At 35.7% G+C, this 20,636-nt stretch overlaps 1 protein-coding gene across 7 annotated transcripts in view; it reads left to right on the top strand.

Moving 5' to 3' along the window:
• BLTP1 (bridge-like lipid transfer protein family member 1) overlaps positions 1-20,636 on the top strand; it is a 232,472-nt gene that overhangs the window by 181,496 nt on the left and 30,340 nt on the right. For 4 of the 7 annotated variants that reach the window (XM_074274117.1, XM_074274118.1, XM_074274119.1 and 1 more), the window contains 5 exons: positions 2,530-2,745; positions 5,158-5,338; positions 8,268-8,364; positions 14,592-14,753; positions 18,881-19,020. In XM_074274117.1, the coding sequence (XP_074130218.1) occupies positions 2,530-2,745; positions 5,158-5,338; positions 8,268-8,364; positions 14,592-14,753; positions 18,881-19,020 (796 nt within the window). Of the gene's footprint in view, positions 1-2,529; positions 2,746-5,157; positions 5,339-8,267; positions 8,485-14,591; positions 14,754-18,880; positions 19,021-20,636 lie in introns of all 7 variants that reach the window. The other 3 variants (XM_074274114.1, XM_074274120.1, XM_074274113.1) reach the window with 1 other exon arrangement.

Genomic DNA, 20,636 nt, shown 5'->3' with positions numbered 1-20,636 from the left:
TTTTTCAAAAAATATTTCTAAGTATGAAATCCCCTAAAACTTTATGTGAAAATATGAAAGTATGGAGTTGGATCATTAATAGTTTTTTGTGGATTTATTTTGATAACTATAACTTTGCTGAAATTATGGCTTATCTCAGCTTATTTTCTAATTCCCTAGAATTTTCTAAATGAACTGTCATAAGCATTATACATAAATTATTTTGTTTCCTCTCTGCCTGTCTTTATGCCTTTATTTTTTTTTTTTTTTTTGTCTTATTGCTATTACTATTACTATTATGACACCTTACAGGTAAAGGAGGCAGGCATCCTTTCTTCACTCCTGTTTTTAATGGGAAAGCATCTGTTGTTTCTCCATTGCATACCTTACTAGCTCTTTGTTTTAGATACTTTTTACTGTATTTTTTTTTTTAATTCTTCTTTGCCCTATCTTTGTAGTGTTCTTAGCATAAACAAATGTCATCCTTTATCAAAAGCTTTCTCTGCATCCTCTTACAAATTTAATTTTAGATTTTTTTCCCTCTAATATGGTTAATCATGATAAGGCATTTTTTTAAATGTTAAACTTCTTTGAATCCTTAGCACAAACCCAACTTGATCATACCAGATCATTTGTTGTTAGTTGTTTTTTTTTTTTTTTTTTTTTTTAATAAATTGCTGTTATTTTTTTTTTGTTAGGGTTTTTTTTTTTATGTTTTGTAATCTATTCAGTAAAGGTATTAACCTATAGTTCTCTTTGCTTTATTCTTCATTTAGTAACTAAGAATATATTTATCTATTTTATGAGTTTAATAGAACACTTTTTGACAGTGATTGAGTATGAGTATTAATAATTTGTGAGTAATTAATTAAATTAGATATTATTTAAAGGTTCTTCCATGAAAATGCATTTGGACCAGGGTTTGATTGTTTTTTCCTCCCCATACGTCATTTACAGCTAGTTCATTTTCTTTTCTGAGATTGGATTAGTTAAAATTTTTAATTTGTCTTGAATTTTTTTTTTTAGACATAAATTATAGCTTTTGGCAGTTTTCAGTGTAGTAAGCCACTTTCACTTTCTAGGAAGAAAACAAGAAATATGTTTATTTCAAATAGCATAAATTATCCCTAAGAGGTATAGATGTAAGTAACTTCCTTTTCCCTGTTGTAATAATTTTTTCTTTTTCTTCATTCTCTACACTTACATAAAAAATTTTCTTTTTCTTCACTTCGTACACTTAGGTAAAAATTACAATTATATTAATAATCTAGATTATTACAACAAGGAAAAGGAAGCTACATCTCTATTAGAGATAATTTATGCTTCTGCAAAGCTGCAGATGGGAGATAAGGTGGCAATTGTACAGAATGGAGAGAGGGTCAGTTTGGCTGGATCTCAGAATTTGTATGGGGGGAAAAGGGAGAGAGGCATAGATAATCAACAGTGAGGCTAAAAGGATAGGTGAGGACCAGGATGGGAAGGACTTTAAATACTAAAGAGAGAAGTTTTATGTTTTTTCATAGAGGCAAAAGGGAGCCACTGGAGCTTACTAAGTAGTGTCAGATCTGCCAACCACTTTGACAGGTGTGTGGACAGGTTTGGGGAGAGAGTTAAGGCAGGGAAACCCATTAAGAGGCTGTGACAATAATATGATTGAAAGATAATGAGCACCTAAACCCACAACAAGTTATGGCAATTCATCAGCTCTGTGGGATGAGGCAGAATAAGGGTGATGACCAAACTGAGAGACTGCAAGGATGGCGGTACCTTCAACAGAAAAAGGACCATTTAGAAGAAGAAGGCAGAATAAGTCTGAGAGGTCTCTGGGACATCTCATTTGCAATGTCTAGAAGGTGATTGGTCTGAAGCTCAAAAAGGAGCCTGGACCTGAAGAATATTGACTGTTAGTCATCTCCTCTGTAGAGATAATTAAACATAATGCAGTTGGTGAGGTGAGGTGAGGTGAAAAAAGAGAGTGTGGGCATAAGAGAAAAAAAAAAAAGCCAGCACTGGGTCATTGGTCTTTGCAGAAATGTGGCTCCAGAACTGAGCACTGAGATTGTATGTGAGCAGGGCAGAAAAGAGCAGGACTTCATATTCAGATTCCTGATGTCTCCTTGATTAATGCCAGCTTTTTGGCTTCAAGGTCCTACAGTTGACTTACTGATGTTATAATCATCTAAAGTCCCAAATCTTTTTCATAAGAACTGCAATCTAGTCATGTCTCTTTCTTATTTATATTTATGAAGTTAATTATTTGAACTGAAAACAAAGTTTTAAATTTATATTTATCAAATTTCATTTTAATAGATTTGGCCTGACATTTCAAGATACACGCTGAAACATACTAGCTTAACTATTACTTTCCATGTATAGAAACATTGGTAACCTTTTCTTATTAGTCATTGTGGTTCTCTGAATTTTAGTTTATATGAATTTGTAAAATATATGTATAGAACATTATTAACAATGTTTGGTCCAATTTGTTCAAATAACAGGTTTTTAGAAATACTTTATAATACAATTTAATGAACAAATGCTTTTTTGTAGCCATACTTCACGTAAGAAGGCAACAGGCTTTGCTGCTGTGCATCAGCTATTTACTGAACGTTGGCCAACAGCACCTGTCAACAGAAATCTGAGTGGTACAACTACAGAGAGAAATATTGACTTCGAACTTGATATTCGAGTTGAAATTGATAGTGGAAAATGTGTCCTGCATCCTACAACCCTTCTGCAAGAACATGATGACATAAGTTTGAGAAGGTGAGAGGCCAGTGGGGAAGAGGAGGACGTTTGAACTCATTCTTTACTGCTTTCACAATTTACTCAAATGAAGGTTAGAGGTGGAGGAAGGTGCCCAAATTTAAATTTGATTTTTTAAACATAAATGTAATTGGTTCTTATCATATAAATGATATGCAGCATTTTATGGCAGCTTGAATTCATATAGCAATTTAAATGGTTGTCATGAATAGTCCTCTTATTGGTGATTTTGATAATTCCATCCTTCTGAAATACAGTCAGCTTGATTTATCTTTATTTGTTAGAATAGATTTGATGATATTGCATATGGGAATACTATCCTGAGCATCTTGGAATTTAGTACTTCAGTTGTTTTGAATCTTATTCAAGAAGGACTACTAAAAGTCTATCAGATATAGCAGGTAAGAAATTGTTGAAAGAGCAATGTCCGTTGAGTGATGGGGTCAGAAGCCAGATCCCAAAGATCCAAGAAATGAGTGAGAGGAAAGAAGTAGGTAATCAATATAGATAGTCCTTTTCTAGAAATACAACTATGAGTGATAGAGACAAAAATAATTTCATCTTAAAGGTTTTTTAAGGATAGTAGGAACATAGGCATGTAAGCAAAAAGCCCTGTGGGTTGAAAGAGTCAAAATAGATGAGCTAAAGAATCCAAATTGGAGTTTGACAGAGAACAAGAGCCAGGAGATTCAGGAGTAGAAAATAGTAAACACTATATCATTAAACTGGTTACTACTCCAAGTGCAGACTGTGAAGATATAAGAGTGCAGTTAGGTTAGATGTTTAATACCATGTGCTGGAATGATAGGAGGTCATGATGAGGTAAGCTTATGAGAGAAATAAAGTGATAAGACTATGTTCAGCTAAAGAGTTTCACACTTAATAATGAAAGTGGAATACTGGTGGATTATTACCACATCAGGATTGTGACCATCCCACTGAGATGTGAAGGAAGGAAGGGAATAGGTCATGGGAGCTCTATAGATAGAGGCACTAAGAAGCTGGAGTGTCTGAAAGCATCTCAGAGTGTGCATTGAAGCTTGAGAATATAAGGGAAGAAAACTGACTCAAAGTTTTTATGGAAACTATGACTGAACTTTTTATGGAAGGAGGGAGAATGCCCCAGGAGCTCACAGACAGCTGTCATCAGGTTTTGGATTAGAAGACTTACCTTGATGTGGAGAACCTCAAAAAATTCTCCTTTGAGTGCTAGAGGCAGAAGGAGAGTATAAAGTCACAGTGGGAAATAATGAATGTGCCGACTTGTATAAAATTGGGGTGAGAAACAGAGAGGATGACAAAAAGTATAACAAGTGCTAAAAAGCATGACCACCAGCAAAGCACTGTCTTTTAAGGAAAATCAGGTCTACTTGAGTGCCAACAGATGGAAAGATAATGAGAATCCATCAGTTAATCAATAAATATTTATTAAGCACTCCCTGAATGTCAGGCATGGTGCTTGTTCTGAGGATACAAAGAAAGACAAGAGGCAGTGCCTGCTTTAATAAAGGGGAGACAGTTGTGCCGACAAGATAAAGACATGATATGTGGGAGACATCAATAGCGGGGAGGTGCTAGAGTTTTAGGGGATCCTGGATTCCCCCCTCCCCCCGGATGCCTGGAGAAAATGGGATTTTAACTAGAGCATGAAGGAAGTAAGGAGGCAGAAATGAAGAGGAAGAGCAATGCAGGCAGGAGGTACAGCTAGACAGAATGCCCAGTGTCAGGAAATGGAGTGTCCTGTATGAGGAGCTATGTTAGCTGTTTGTTACGTGTGAGAACAGGTCTGAGATGGAATTTTGTTAATGATAGAATAGAGATTCCACAACACCCTGTCTAAAGGACGGGAAGATAAGATTGAGGTGTCTCAGGGTGATATAATAGGAAATGGTGACAGCAAAGAAAAGATGTGGATTTTGCTTACCTGTAATTCTGTGTCATGGGTTTGGAAAGAGAGAGAGATTGAGGTTTATCCAGCCATAGGAAATCTAGTACCTTTGGAGGATGGCTTACACCTTTACAAACGCTATGAACATTCATTTCATTCTCCTTCAGATGTCAGGACATAGGGGCTGGATTGGGTCAAAGACTTAGAGGACCCGATGGTCAAATGTACAAGATAGACAGCCTTTAATCTCCATAGTTTCTCACAGTTAAATAAGTTTCATCATAAAACCAATTCCCATGACACTCAGACAAACCAAGTCAAAGATAGACAAAATTTTCTTTTTCAAATGTCCTAAGAGTTGAATAAAAATACAATTGATTTATTTTCACTTTAAAGAGTAGCTTTAGCCTAAATTTTCCCTATTAATTAAAAAAAATGTTAATGAACTTATTGCTTCATGTAAGATAAAATCAGAAGAATTACGATAGTTCTATCAATAATAAATAATGTATATCTGTCTGCAGAAGTTATGACCGGAGTTCCAGAAGTTTAGATCAAGAATCCCCCTCAAAAAAGAAGAAATTTCAAACAAATTATGCTTCTACTACCCATTTAATGACTGGCAAAAAAGTGCCATCATCTCTGCAGACTAAACCCAGTGATCTGGAGACAACAGTCTTTTATATTCCCGGAGTTGATGTAAAGGTGAAAACATTTCCTGTGGTAATGAATGAGGTGATAATGATGCTTGTCTTCCCTTCTACAGAAAAAAAAAAACCTGTTTCCATAACTTGATGCTAAAAGTGGTGTTCATGCAGTCTGGTTTTCTCATTAAATAATCTCCATCCTCCAAGAAGTCATATGATTTGTTATCCCTGCAATTTCTACTTTTTCCATAAGAAGTGAAATTTGGCAGGAAGTAATTGATAACTTGAGAAATTTAATAGGTTTGTTGGTTCTGCTTTTCTGGCTAAGTGAATTGGAGTAAGAGAACATTCCAGGAAAAGGAATGATGGAAACATTGATAACATGATAACAGTCTGCCTTCTCTTTCACATGGTTTTCACACATACTCATATATCATTTTTACAAACATTTCCTGAGTTTCTACTGTGGACAGGTGCTGTACCTGATGTTGAGTATGCAGAGATAATGACTAGCACAATGTAAAGAGTGTCTTAAAATAGGATGAGATATACACAAATCCTATTTTTCTGTTTTATATTGTTATTGCAAACTTAATATCAAACTAAGATACCAGTAGTTGTATGAATAAAGTGAGGAAACAAATCCTCTTTTTCTGGGTTTATCTTGAATAGGGAAGTTTTAAAAGAAGAATGATAGTCATTTGGGGGAATTTGAAGAAATGAGGACTTTTCAAGAATACAGAGATTTCTTTTCAGATCAGATACTGGTTAGACTAGCAGATTTCCAAGTTTCCAGCCAAGATTTTGAGCAAGTGGCTTCAAAGGCATCTCTGATTTTTATCAAGTTTTTATGAAACAGATAATTAGAGAACAGACCTTCCAGTGAAAAGACTCCTTCTGCATCTATGGATCAGGATTTCCTTGCTCTTTGGTCTTGGGGAATGCTCAGGGCCTTGACTGTGACTATTCAGAGTAGTGTATAGGTGTCACAGATGGGACTTGGAACCTTTTCTTCCAGAGCTCCTTTTCACTTCTCTATGCTGCCTCTCTGCTTATTGGAGATTAGTGGAATTTGGAGTTCCAAAAGAAACTTTTTAAAAAATAGGATGTTGTCATACTCTAATATATCAAATAAATGAAGTAATTATTTCACACTTGCTTAGCCTAATATAGTGCTTCCTAACTTAACCCAAGAACTATTTACCTATAGAATATTTGCATAGAAAGAAAATGAGGGAAGAAAATAAATTGTTGACCCAAAGTATGAGAAAAGAAGTTGTAGGTTATAGCTCATTGCCATCTAGTTTGATGTCCATTCCCACTTTCTGTAAATCCTGCTCAGTGGTTATGGTGCCTTGCAGCCAACTAGCCACATCCTGGGCTGCAGCAGGAGGGATATTTTGGAGGCTCTAAAATACCCCCAAATTCTGATTTGGCCACTACTTCAGACTTCCTTTTTGCTGTTATCCAAGAAGGCACTGAGACAAAAGCATCAGAAGATGGATCCTAAAGATTATTGCCCTAATTCAGTCTTTTAATTTAATAGCTTTTTGAATCTGGTTCACCGCTTTCTTTAGAAAGGCTTACCTAGAGACTAGAGACTTTGCAGTCTAGAAAGGACTTTAGCAGCCAGCTCATGCAAGCTTATCATTTTACAACTGAAGAGAGAAGGCTGAGACATTGTGACTGATTTGCCCAAGGTCATATTTCTAACTAATGGCAGATTAAGACCCAAATTCTCAACACATCAAAGACTTTTTACATCATTATGTCTGAATATTTTGACTTATATAACATACTATACTATTTTCATCTCTGTGCTTGTATATCTTAAAAATATAATACTTTTTTACTATTAATACACATTGTTTTATGAATCATATTAGGAGAGAATCAGGGCAATAGGAACAAAACCATGGGAGAGATTTAAAAAAAAAAATAACAGAAAAAAGTGAACATAGCATGTACTGATTTACGTTCAGTCTTCTTAGTTCTTTTTCTGGATGCAGATGGCATTTTCTGACCCAAATCTTTTGGGAATTGCTTTGGATCACTGAACATTGAGAAAACCCGAGTCTTTCATAGTTGATCATCACACAATCTTACTGTTATTGTGTATAATGTATTCCTGGTTCTGCTTGTTTCACTCAACATCATTCACACAAATCTTTCCAGGCCTTTCTAAAATCATTTTGTTCATTTTTTATAGGACAATAATATTCCATTATCTTCATACACCACAATTTGTTTAGCCATTCCCCAATTAATGGACATATACTCATTTTCCAGTTCTTTGCTACCACATAAAGCTGCTACAAATGTTTTTGCACATGTGTGTCCTTTTCCCTCTAGGATTTCCTTGGGATAAAGGTCCAGGAATAGTACTTCTGGGTCAAAGGCTATGCACAGTTTTCTCGCCCTTTGGGCATAGTTCCAAATTGCTCTCCAGAATGGTTGGATCATTTCACAAGTCCACCAACAATGCATTAGTGTCCCAGTTTTCCTACATTTCCCTCCAACATTTATCATTATTTTTTCTTATCATTTTAGGCAAACTTGAGAGATGTGAGATGGTACCCCAGAGTGTTTTAATTTGCATTTCTCTAATCAAAAGTGATCTAGAGCATTTTTTCATATAACTATTTTTTAAAAATTATATATAGTTTTAATTTTTTCATCTGAAAATTGTACTCTTTGACCATTTATCAATTGGGGAATGACTTATATTCTTATAAATTTGACATGGTTCCTTATATATCTTAGAAATGAGACCTTTGTCAGAAACACTGGCTGTAAAGAATTACTTATTTAACGTACAATACTATTAACATTTTGATTATTGAAGTTTTGAAGGATAATGAAAATGTTATGAATTAATGAAATATGAAAATTTTACTATAAAGCAAATTATTTTACAAACTAAACTCTGTTTTTAGGTTCTTGTTTCTGTCTCCTTTAACTTTTAAAACTTATTTGTTTCAATGCAGCTACATTACAACTCCAAAACTCTAAAGACCGAATCACCAAATGCTTCTAGAGGATCATCTTTGCCAAGAACCCTTTCCAAAGAGTCCAAGCTGTATGGTATGAGAGATAATGCCACGCCTCTTCCTCCTCCTCCTCCTCCTCCTCCTCTTTTACCTAGCACTTTCCAGAGCAAGACTAACACCTTACTTCCTCCCCAACCCCCACCTATTCCCTCAGGTACTGAAGGAAAATATACTATCTATGTTTATGTTTTTCTATCACCTACTTCCTCTAGTGCCTTTTCTTGTCAAAGATGATGAATAAAGTCACAGACTTACATGTGATGATTCTTAAAAATCATATTCAAGATTATAAGCACAGTATTCCTTTGACCATTTTTCAGATGATAAACTGTTAGCACAACCAACAAATTTTAACATGGATCTGAATGACAGACACAAGCGATCAGGACTGAGTATCATTTATTTCATCTCTGCATTAATTAATTACATCTGATTAATGAAGTCAGGTGAAGTTGTGCTTTAAGTAATCTTCAACTTTTAATGTCCTAAAGAAGAATTGTACTAAATGCTATCTGACTACATGTGAGAAATTTGAGAATTAGAGTAGCCTACCTCCTCCTTAATAGAGCTATTTCTGCCCTCTGAAAATCTTATTTTGATTTCAAAACTGATAAGGAGATAAATTCTTCATGTTGGGAAATAATGGAAACTAAAATTTGAGAGGCTGTAAAGACAAAATGAGGCAGTGTCATTGTGACATTGTGTGCTGGTCAGCACACATTTTTTTATATCCTTATTGAGTGGACATCCCTACGCTAGATGTTGAGGATGATAGAAAGTTTAACTAATGAACTCTATCATTACAGAGCCTATATACAATCCAGTTTAACACAGAGATAACATGTATTATTTTGTTTGATAAAAGGAATTATAGAGGAATACTTTTCAATTCTTAAGTGAATGAGTAACTTAAAGAGAACCATATTTGAGCAGAGAGATGAAGATTTTGTACATTTGCTAAATTTGAAGAAGCAGAAGTGGAGGTGTCCTCCAGCTAATTAGTTAGAAAAAGTAATCCTGGCATATATCTTGAAGGGGTGAATTAGGATTCAGCTTTATTGAAGCTGCAGCCATAAGAATGAAAAAATGAAAAAGTTCTTGTAGAGTAAAGTAAAGAAAGAAGCTAGGAAGAAAATGGCCAGAAAACCAAACTGAGAATACACTGAACTGTGGGTTAGCATTTATTAAGCTCTTGCTAGGATCCAACCACTGGCTAGTTATGGATATAAAGATAGAAATAAAGTAGTTGCTTGGATCAAGGAGTTCATAACATGTATGTAGAGAAAAACATAGATAATTTAAATGCTAAATCAATGTAAAAAATTGAGGAGATATCACCAAAAGTTGGGAGAAAGAAAGAAGAGGGCAGGGAGCAGGAAAAATCTCTTGATATAAGAGAATACATGATTAAAGAGGAAAAATAAAAATGCAGTGGTACAGAAACTGTGAAAAGAAGAGTCAGAGAGGAGGACAAGGCCTCAGAAAATACCATTAGACTTAAGAAGGAAGAGGCTATCTGGAACATATGAGAGAAGAGTCACAGTAGATAAATACATATCAGATCACATAGGACTAAAGAGAAGAGTTGAATAGGAATTTGAGGTAGCCAATGTAGTCTTTCAAGGACTCATGTTGATGAGGGGAGACTGAAACTGAAGGGGAACCCCGAAACTCTCTGAAAACTCCTTCAAAGAGAAATTCTCCTTGAACCCTGCCTCTGTGAGACCGGCCCCAGGGAACCAAAATAAAGTAATTTCATTTAGCTAGAGATCTAGATTTCTATTGACCCCTATTGTTGATTCAAAACCACTCCCAGTAAATGGTCTCATCTTGGCCTGGAGGCAGTGACAGCATTGAGGGAATCTCATTCCATTGAAACTCCTGTCTCAGATTTCCTTATAAAAATGGCAACTTGGGACTCAGTCCTTGCAGAGGATCTAATATGCCAGGCCAAGGAAACTCTCTCTCCTTGGCATAGCAGCAAGCCTCTAACCACTGAAATGATATTCCTTTTCAGCGTTACCCTCTCTTTTCTTCCTCACTTATTTCCTTAACAAGATTTTTATACCTCTCTGTGGGGATTTCTTTATTAGAAACTTGACTTCTCTGTCAGGATCTTGCCACTAAGGAATTCAGTCTTTCTGTTCATGCATAGCAAAGGATGACTTCCCAATGTTAATAATAAACCATCTAGCTTTTGGGGTTTGTAAATTCCTTTATGAAGGACCTATGCACCACCAGAAGGGGGATTCCTACAACTCCCTGCCATGCACTGAATCCTAAGGGGATTTAGGGGAGCCAAACCTCTTCATTTGGTTCCCTGAACCCCAAACTTGCCACTAACCTCATCATTTAACTCCCTGATCACCAGGGACTCTAACCCTAATCTCATCAATGTCAGATTTTCAGGTGTTAATCATGTTAGATTATATCAGGAGTGGACTGTGTGTTGAGCCTCAATGAAATATATAAGCTATATTCTGAAATCCTTTCTGATATGTACTTTTTCTTGAATAATACAATTCAACCTGGAACTGAGACCAATATAGATTAGCTAAAAATAGCATAACATCCTATTCAACCTATAGAAAACCCTTGTGGTTGAAAGGATGCACACTTTTGTGATGAGTTTAATTTTTCATTTTTTTAAATTTCTTTTTATTTTTTTCTAAATTTAAACACCAAAACGTTTCTATATACATATCAGAACAGAAAACAAAACAAAACAAAACAAAACCCTCCAAAAACAAAACAGAAAAAAAAAACCCTCCAAAAACAAAATCCTGTGAATTCTGCCTTTGATCCCTTACAACATAATAACATTCCATTCCTTTCATATACTATAATTCTTTCATCCATTACCAAATGGTTGAGCACCTTTTTAGATTCTGATTTTTTTCTTTTTATTTTCTTTCCTTCAGAATCAGGAAGTGTGTTTTGCTTCCCCTACTTCATTTATCTGTTGAGTTGGATAAGTTTCAGTAACAAACTGTGCTGGGCTCTACTTTGCGTAGGTCAGATATAAGTAAGGTTCTTCTGAGATACATGTATACTGTAAGTATATGTATGTGTTTCTATATCCTTGTTAGGAGAATAGGTGAGAGCCAACTGCTGCATCATCCTCTATATGCTGGTACATTCTTCACATCCCACTTCTCTCTCCTGTTAATTCCCTCAGCCAGACTTTGAAGTTCTGGAGTGATACTGTTTCTTCAGCTGCTTCCCTTTTATCTGATAACTTGACCATTCTAGGCTTCTCTGGACTCTGGTATTGTACTGCAGAAAGCCCATAAATCTTAGTCTTGTCATCAAGAATGCTAGGAAATCCTGTTATTCTGTTAGAGCTTCATTCCCCTTCTTTCCAGCTTTATAGAGAAAGTATATTGGAGGAAAGCCTAGCTCATATGTAATGGGGTAATTTAGAAAAATTTCTGATTAAGACTAGAAGTTAAATGGAGGCAGCTAGATGAAGATAGATAGTAGATAGAGCACCAGCCCTGAAGTCAGGAGGGCCTGAGTTCAAATGTGGTCTGAGATACATAACACTTCCTGGCTGTGTGACTCTAGGTCGCACCCCAATTACCTCAGCAAAACAAACAAAAAGAAGACTAGAAGTGATATGATGATATGCCCATTATCGCCACTATTGTTCACTTTTGTACTAGAAATGTTAGCTTTAGCAAAAAGTAAAGAAATTCAACAAATTAGAGTAGGTAATGAAAAAACAAAATTATCATTCTTTGCAAATGATATGATGTTATATTTAAAGGATCAACTAAAAACAATTAGAAACAACTAACAATTTTAGCAAAGTTGAAGAATATAGACCCACATAAATCATCAGCATTTCTGTATGTTACCAACAAAGCCCAATAGCAAAAGATAGAAAGAGAAATTCTGTTTTAAAATAACTAGAAAATATAAAATATTTGGGAATCTATCTGCCAAGAGAAAGCAAGAAATTATATGAACACAATTACAAACACTTCTCATATAAATTGTTAGATCTAAATAATTGGCATATCAAATACTCATGAGTTGGCTGAGCTGATAGAATAAAACTGACAATTATACATAAGTTAATTTGCTGATTCAGTACCATAAAAATCAAACTGCTAAGAAATTACTTTATAGAGCTAGAAAGAATAACAACAGTTCATCTAGAAAAACAAAAGATCAAGAATATCAAGGAAATTAATGGGAAAAAATGCAAAGGAAGGTAACCTAGCTGTATCTGACCTAAAATTATATTATAAAGCAGTGGTCATCAAAACCATTTGGTACTGGCTAAGAAAAAGTAGTGGATCAGTAGAATAGCTTAGGTTCATAAGACGTAATAGTCAGTGACTATGGTAATCTAGTGTTTGATAAATCCAGAGACTCCAGCTTCTGGAATAAGAACTCACTATTGGACAAAAAATTGCTAGGAAAACAGGAAAATCTATCTCTTTTGCTTTTGGGGATGGTACATACCTCCTCTCATGTGTAGGAGAAACTGACTGTGACTTTTTGATTCTTGAACTGTTTCTATCTAGATGCTTTCAAAACTTATCTGATATAGGAACTCTGATTTAGACTGTGACATTCTTGGGACTTTGGGAATATCTTTCAGGAGGTATTTGTGGATTGTTTCCTGATTTAAGTCTGGTTCTCTTAGGTCTTGGCTGTTGTCATTTATGATTTTGTCTAGACTTTTTTTTCTGTAAATTGTTTTCAGGGAGTCTAGAGATAAATTATCTCTCATTGGCCATTTCACCTAATCAGTATTTATTTAATCATGTATCTTACATTTTCTAGAATTTTTCCAGTCATTTTATTTGGTTCTAATATTTCTTGCTGTTTTATGATCTCTGATCTCTTCTAGTTTTCAGGGAATTATTTACTTATTTAATTTACTTGTTTACCAAAACTTCATTGATAAAATATTTATTACAAATGTTCATTATATACAAAACACTGTGTTAGTTGTTATTGAATGTAAAGTCAAAAAGAGAAAACAATCCCTTCTGGGGATTTTTGTGTTTTCCTTTTCTGGATATTCCTTCAGTCTTCTTCCCTGGCTCATCTGTCCCACATCTGTTGGTATCAGCTGTGGATTTCCCCCCTCTCTCTGCATGCTCTTTTTGTACAGATCTCAAACTCTTTGTGGGTTCAAATATCACCTGCATACAAATGATATGTGAATCTATCTGGCCCAAACGCCGGCCTCATTCCCAGCTGCTTGTTTTTATCCTCAATGGAGCTTCTTCTCTCAGATACCCTAAACCTGCCCCTCCTCCACACTTCCCTGTTATTGCCAACCTTCTGATTACCCAAATTTGAAACATTAATTTCATCCTTGAATCTACACTGCCCCTTGCCTCCCATATCCAGTCAACTCCCATGTCTGATCAACTCTTTGGCACCTCCTTTCTTTCTCATCTCATGGCCATTTCCTTAGTTACTATCACCTCTCACTCTTGGAAACTCTTGTGACAGCTACCAAAATGACCATGCTCCTTCCTCTCAGTGTCCCACTTGTCATTTGAAGCCCTTCATCATGTAATCTGAAAGTAATCTGAAATTCATTCCCTATACTGCATTCTCTTGATTGAGATTAATATTACTACTATTGCTTGGGCCCAGTCTAAGTGTCCTTGTTTCTCAGCTAAAGACCTTGGGCTACCTCCTCAAATGATCTTATTATCCTTCCTTGTTTTGTATCCTCAGGAGAATAAATGCTTCCAAATTGTGTGTGTGTGACATTGCTATCAAGAAAGTATTGGCAAGTGATTGAATGTGGGAGCTAAGGAAAAGGGAAAAATCAAGAGGTTTTAAGATAATATTTCCCTCTCCCTTTAGGGGAAAATCTCTGATTGCTTTGACAAATTTTTCTAGATTTAGTTCCAGATACCTAAAAAAAACATGTTAAGGACATACTCTGCTTATAATCTTCCTTTGCCATTTTTATATTTACTGCAATTTATCATGTTTTACTTAAAATAATTAAAGTTGGGAATTGAATCAAAGTATATGACCTAGAGTAAATAGAAAGAACCTTTGTATTAGTAATTATTAATGATCCTTGAGTTCTAATATCATCTTATTTCTGCTTTGTTGTGTTGTTCTTGAGTAAAAGCAATACTTATTTATATTAGTTGGTTCATTGTATTACTACTATGCATCTTGTAATCATGACTTGTACAACTATAACAGTGAAATCTGTTTTTACTTTAATGAAATGATTCAAGCATTTAATAAGTTTTACACTTCTGTTTTCAGCAAAAGGAAAAGGAAGTGGAGGAGTAAAAACAGCAAAATTATATGCCTGGGTAGCTCTTCAGTCACTACCAGAAGAAATGGTGATTAGTCCCTGTCTATTAGATTTTCTGGAGAAAGCCTTGGAAACCATCCCCATTACACCAATTGAAAGAAACTATACTGGTAAGCCATTTTTTCTTTTCTTTTATATGTCTTTAGAGACACATTTACCTCTCCTTTCCCTCTTAACTGTTTTGATCATATTTAGCATCATATAAGTGTAAAAGATAATCAGATATTATCTAGCCTAATCCATAATTTTACAGAAATTGAGTTTTAAAGAGGAAGTAATATTCCTTTCTGGCTTCTGGGGAGCTTAAGTTTGCAGAGACTTGCTGGAAATAATTGGAACCTAGGTACTCAGATATTTGGAATTGGAGAAGAAGAGGAAGGATAAGGGAGATCATGAAGCACATTTTGCATTTGAGAAGTCACATGGTCTAAGTGACCAAAGCTCTGGGATTGGAATCAAGAGAAACCTTGCTGTAGATACTACTCTTAACATCTCTTTGGATGTGTGAGCATCCGTTTTTTCATCTGTAAGAAACAGTAACAACTACATATCTCACAAAATTTGTTGTGAAAACGAAGTGAAAAAGTCACAGTCATCAGGAACTACTATGTGCCAACTATTGTGCTACCCTAGGAGCTTGGTATATAAAATATTAAAAAAAAAAATCACAGAATTAGAGATTGAAAATAACCTTAGTGGGCATCTAATCCAACTCAACCCTAAAAGGAATTACCACTACAATATATACTGTCTTAAATTTCATTTTACTAGTCAGAAATCTGTTGAGATCTTTTTGGATCCTGTCAATCAATGTTTTGTTAATTCTTCCAGCTTTGTGTCATCAATAAATTTGATAAGCTGAGTTATCTGAAATTGACAGCAATATTTAACTGCACCAGATCAAGCATAGATCACTTAAAGTTCCCCACTAGAGACCTCCTGCCACATTCACGTTAAAAGATGAACAACTCCTGTCCAGTCAACTAGCCATCCAGGTCTTAGTCCATCAGATTCTATTGCCATAGAATCTGTATCTCTGCATCTTCTCCACAAAATTAGTACAATATACTTGACCAAATGTTTAGCTGAAATCTAGGTAAACTCTATTCATCTTAGTAAATATTTGAAAAAAATAAAAAAGTAAGTCTCACAGGACCTGTGCATGTTGAAACTGCCAAAATCACTCTGAGTAATCACCAGATCCTGCTTTTTAGATCTTTTCCAACCCTTTCTTTCTTTTTTTTTTCCTTTTTTTTCTTTTTCTTTTTTTAAAAATTATTATTATTATAGCTTTTTATTTACAAAACACATTCATGGGTAATTTTTCAACATTGACCCTTGCAAAACCTTTTGTTCCCACTTTTCCCCTCCTTCACTCCCACTCCCTCCCCTAGATGTCAGGTAGTCCCATACATATTAATTATGTTAAAGTATATGTTAAATGCAATATATGTATACATATTTATACAGTTATCTTGCTGCACAAGAGAAATTGGATCTAGAAAGAAAATAAAAAATACCTGAGAAGGAAAACAAAAATGCAAGCAAATAATAACAGAAAGAGTAGAAATGCTTTGTTGTGGTCTACACTCATTTCCCATAGCTCTCTTTCTCTGGGTGTAGCTGATTCTCTTCATTACTGAACAAGCGGAACTGGCTCAAATCATCTCATTGTTGAAGAGAGCCACGTCCATCAGAATTGATCATTATATAGTATTGTTGTTGCCATGTACAATGATCTCTTGGTTCTGCTCATTTCATTGAGCATCATTTCATGTAAGTCTCTCCAGGACTCTCTGTATTCATCCTGCTGGTCATTTCTTACAGGACAATAACATTCCATAATATTTATATATCAGAATTTATTCAGCCATTCTCCAACTGCCCATCAGTTGGAGATTTCAATTCAATTTCCAATTTCTAACCACTACAAAGAGAGCTGCCACAAACATTTTTGCCCAGGTGGGTCCCTTTCCCTCCTTTAAGATCTCTTTGGGATATAAGCCCAGTAGTAACACTGCTGGATCAAAGGGTATGCACAGTTTGATAACTTTTGAGCATAGTTCCAGATTGCTCTCTAGAATGGTTGTATCTGTTCACAATTCCTCCAACAATGTATTGGTGTCCCAGCTTTCCCCATCCCTTCCAATATTCCTCATTATCTTTTCCTGTCATCTTAGCTAATCTAAGAGGTGTGTAGTGGTATCTCAGAGTCCAACCCCTTTCATTATATATTCTAGAATTTTTCTAGCCATCACAGACAAGTCCCTTGATCTATATAGAGCATACTTTGTCAAGTGTAATTTGTATCCTATCCATCTTCACAAACGTAATGGAAGACATTTGATCCAAAGCTTTGCTAAAAATCTAGGCATACCAGGGATCAAAGGTAGAATGCCATCTGCATCCAGAGATAGAATATGGAGACTGAAGATGGATCAAAGCGAACTATTTTCACTTTTTCTTTTGTTTGTTTTCTTTTCCTTCTTATGGTTTTTTCCCTTTTCATCTGATTTTTCTTTCACAATATATGACAAATAAAGAAATATGTTTAAGATTATTATACATGTATAATCTATATTAAATTGCCTTCTAGGGGAGGAAGAAAAAAAATTGGAACTCAAAATCTTAGAAAAAAATGAATGTTGAAAACCATTTTTACATATAACTAGAAAAAATAATATACTTTCAGGAAAAAATATCTAGGCATTCTCATCTGCTCTTTTAAGTAGTTTTTGTTTGTTTGTTTTGTTTTGACATAATCTGTGCTTGATCAATGTGACATACTGGCTTCTAGAAATCTCTGCCTCCTTGAATTTTTGCAACTATCTTTTTAATTAGCATTTCTATAATTTTCCCAGGAATTTAAGGCAAACTCATTGGCCTACAGTTTTCAAACTCTTTTTTTCAAAATTGGGACTTTGGCCCTTCTCCATTCTCTGTGATCTTTCTAATATTCTTTAGAGTGATTTACCAGTCACATCTTCTCGTTCTTGGAGGACCTGAAACTAGAGGGCTTCTGGGCTGAAATTCATCAAGTGTAACAAGGCATACATACTCTTATTATCTCTTTATCTAGAAAATCAGTCTCCTGAGAATCCTTCCTGTCTTTTATTTCCAGGGGAGAACTTGTTCTGTTTGGCAGAAAAATCTAGTAAATGCTTCTTTCCCTCAATTGTCAGTTGTCATCAATGCATCATAGGGCTGGAAAACTAGGGGAATGTAAGTCCATGCACTTTAAAATTATATATATATATGTTGCCAACACTGTCTAAACAAGTCTAAACAATATTCAGTAGAGGCCATGGGTCTGGTTTTATTGGCTCCTTGCTTGATTTGTATCTCCTATGAATTTTTCCAGTATCTCCCTGCCCTTCTACTTTTCTACTACTAGCATCTAACTAGTCCGGGGATATCCATAAGGCAGACTTCTCTCATCCTCTTCCTTATAATTTAAAATGTCTCTTATTCAATTTGTAAGATTGCCAACTTTTGTGAAAAGCATTTTATTTTTGGTCAGCGATCAGTCCTACCCTTATGTTGAAACCAAGAGTACACAAAGTTCCCTACTCCACATCATCCTGGCTAGCATTCCCCTTCTTTGCCATTCCTTCCCTGAAGGCGCAGCCCTGGATTAGACTGGGGGGAGGGGAATATCCGGGCTATTTTTCTGGAGATCCTCCGAATAGGCCTTGGTTTCAGCAGAATAATCACCACAAGAATAGTCAGGAATAAAGTCCAAAGTTTTTATTATCTCCTTTACAGTCTTCCTCCTTCACCTGGGGCTGGGTTAGCTTTCTGAGGGACCTTCAGATGTACCTTGGTCTCAGTAGAGAAGTGAAGGAAACAGAACAACCACCATGAGGGTCAAGTTTGTACTCCAGCCTCTAGTCCTCTGTCTTCTCTGTCTCCCAGTCTGTCTTCCTTCCCAGATCTTATATACTCTATTATAAGTACATCATCATAGGTGTCAATCTTGTAGAATAGGTGTCAACTTGTAGAACTATACTAAATACTAAGTACATGTAAAGGAGAGAATCATTATCTCACTTCCACTGAGTTAACACTTTTGTTGTAAGATTATTTGTTTCAAGTACACTTGGCCCTTTAAAGGGATTGTTGTTCTTATTGCTATTAGATAGACATTTCTTGGAGGGACCTTAGACCCAAATCTGATATAACTTTATAAAGACATGATTGCTATTACAGTGTTAAATAATTGTTTATTTCTTAACAGCTGTTAGCTCACAAGATGAAGACATGGGGCATTTTGAAATACCAGACCCAATGGAAGAGTCAACAACATCATTAGTATCATCTTCAACTTCTGCCTACTCCTCCTTCCCTGTGGATGTCGTGGTCTATGTCCGAGTTCAGGTGATTTTATCATTGGTCTAGTAGTTTTTTTTAACTTTAAAAATAATTCTTAAATTTACCTAAATCTGAAAAAGTCTTAGTTACTAATCTTGCCAGAAGGCTATAATTTCCTAATTTGATTTAATGATGTTTCCCTTTTTAAAAAATTGTCACATTTCCTCTAACAAGTCACATAGTATTTCTTAGCTCACATTTGATTCAAAGTATATTAAGTTGTACAACATAAATAATGCTGTTTAGCATTCATTCTCACAGACTCATAGTATCATAGACAGCTGGAAGGAACCACAGGGATAATCTTGGCTAAACCTTCAGTTTTACCAGTGAGAAAACCCATAGAAATTATATGATTCATCTAAGATCACATCGTTTGTAAAGGAGAAAAGGAAGGTTTAGGGAGAAGGGAGAGCTTTCAAATCTTTAAACTTTCATGTCAGTGCTCTATATGTAATTGGGACATAAGAAAGTCATAGGATTTTCATCCCACCTGCAGGAACCTCCTTTACTTACAGGTCCAAGATCAAGCATAGCAAACCAGGACCAGTCTAGTCTCATCCACCAGCCCAGCTCAAGTTCCAGCTTACCCCACAGCAAGCAAGGCTCTGGGGGAGGGGAACAACATCATTTAGCATCTGGGTATGCCACTGCCTCGAATGCCAACATATCCTCTTTCCCTCCCTTTCCTGAGATTTCTTCCCTTTTTTTCTCCTTTGGCTAAGGCCTCCTCCAAGAGGAGGAGGAAGAACTGGATACCCATCAGAGGAGAGGACACATCTATAACCTCAACCCTTCGGTTCTTGGGTGCTGCCCATCCCATTCTTGCTCGACAACCACTCCAACCATTTGGAATGTATTGGTTGTGATAGTCTCACTTTTAGTGACTTTGACCATTGTATAGATGTATAGAAGATGAATATTTAAATCCAATAACCTCACGAATCATACTTTTTTATAATAAGAACGTAAGACAAGGCATAATAGAAGACCCTTAGCTGGCACCATGAATGGAAGAAAATGCATTCCTTTTATTTACTATTACAATAGCTTTCTGTGCAGACTCACATTCCTTATATCCTTGACTGAGTTACTATTCTAAAAATACATGATGTCTCATTAACTACTTAAAGGAACCATAATGAGCCCATGAGTTTGCTTCACAGACATAGATCATAAAATGTAGCCTACAAGAATCTGTGATCAGAGTTCTTCCCCTTGAGGACTACTTGGTGATGAGCCTTGCTCAAATTAAACATCTTGGTTCTTGGACTCCAGCCTCCCCCAATTTTACCCTACATAGGAGCCCAGAAAGACTGTCACCTTCTACCCACCATCCCCAGCCTCTTCTCCTTCCCCCTGCAATCTCCTCCCCCTCACATATATGGTCATGTTACACATACAAGAGGAGGACTTGTATGTGGGGGGGGAGGCGGGTTGCTACATCACTGAAATACCAAGGCATGCTAGTCTGCTTAAAAACATTATAAATAGTCTCTAAAATGTAGATAAAGGCATTGTTTAGGACTGGATGGAAGATGAGCTAAAAGTCCTCAAGAATCTTGACTGTCTTAGGGTTGAGGGATGAATAGTATTCCTGAGAGTTCCCTCTGCTCTGTCCT

Source organism: Sminthopsis crassicaudata, chromosome 6 (genome assembly GCF_048593235.1).
Source record: "Sminthopsis crassicaudata isolate SCR6 chromosome 6, ASM4859323v1, whole genome shotgun sequence".
Classification (NCBI taxonomy): domain Eukaryota; kingdom Metazoa; phylum Chordata; class Mammalia; order Dasyuromorphia; family Dasyuridae; genus Sminthopsis; species Sminthopsis crassicaudata.
This window is presented reverse-complemented; position numbering and strand designations above follow the sequence as displayed.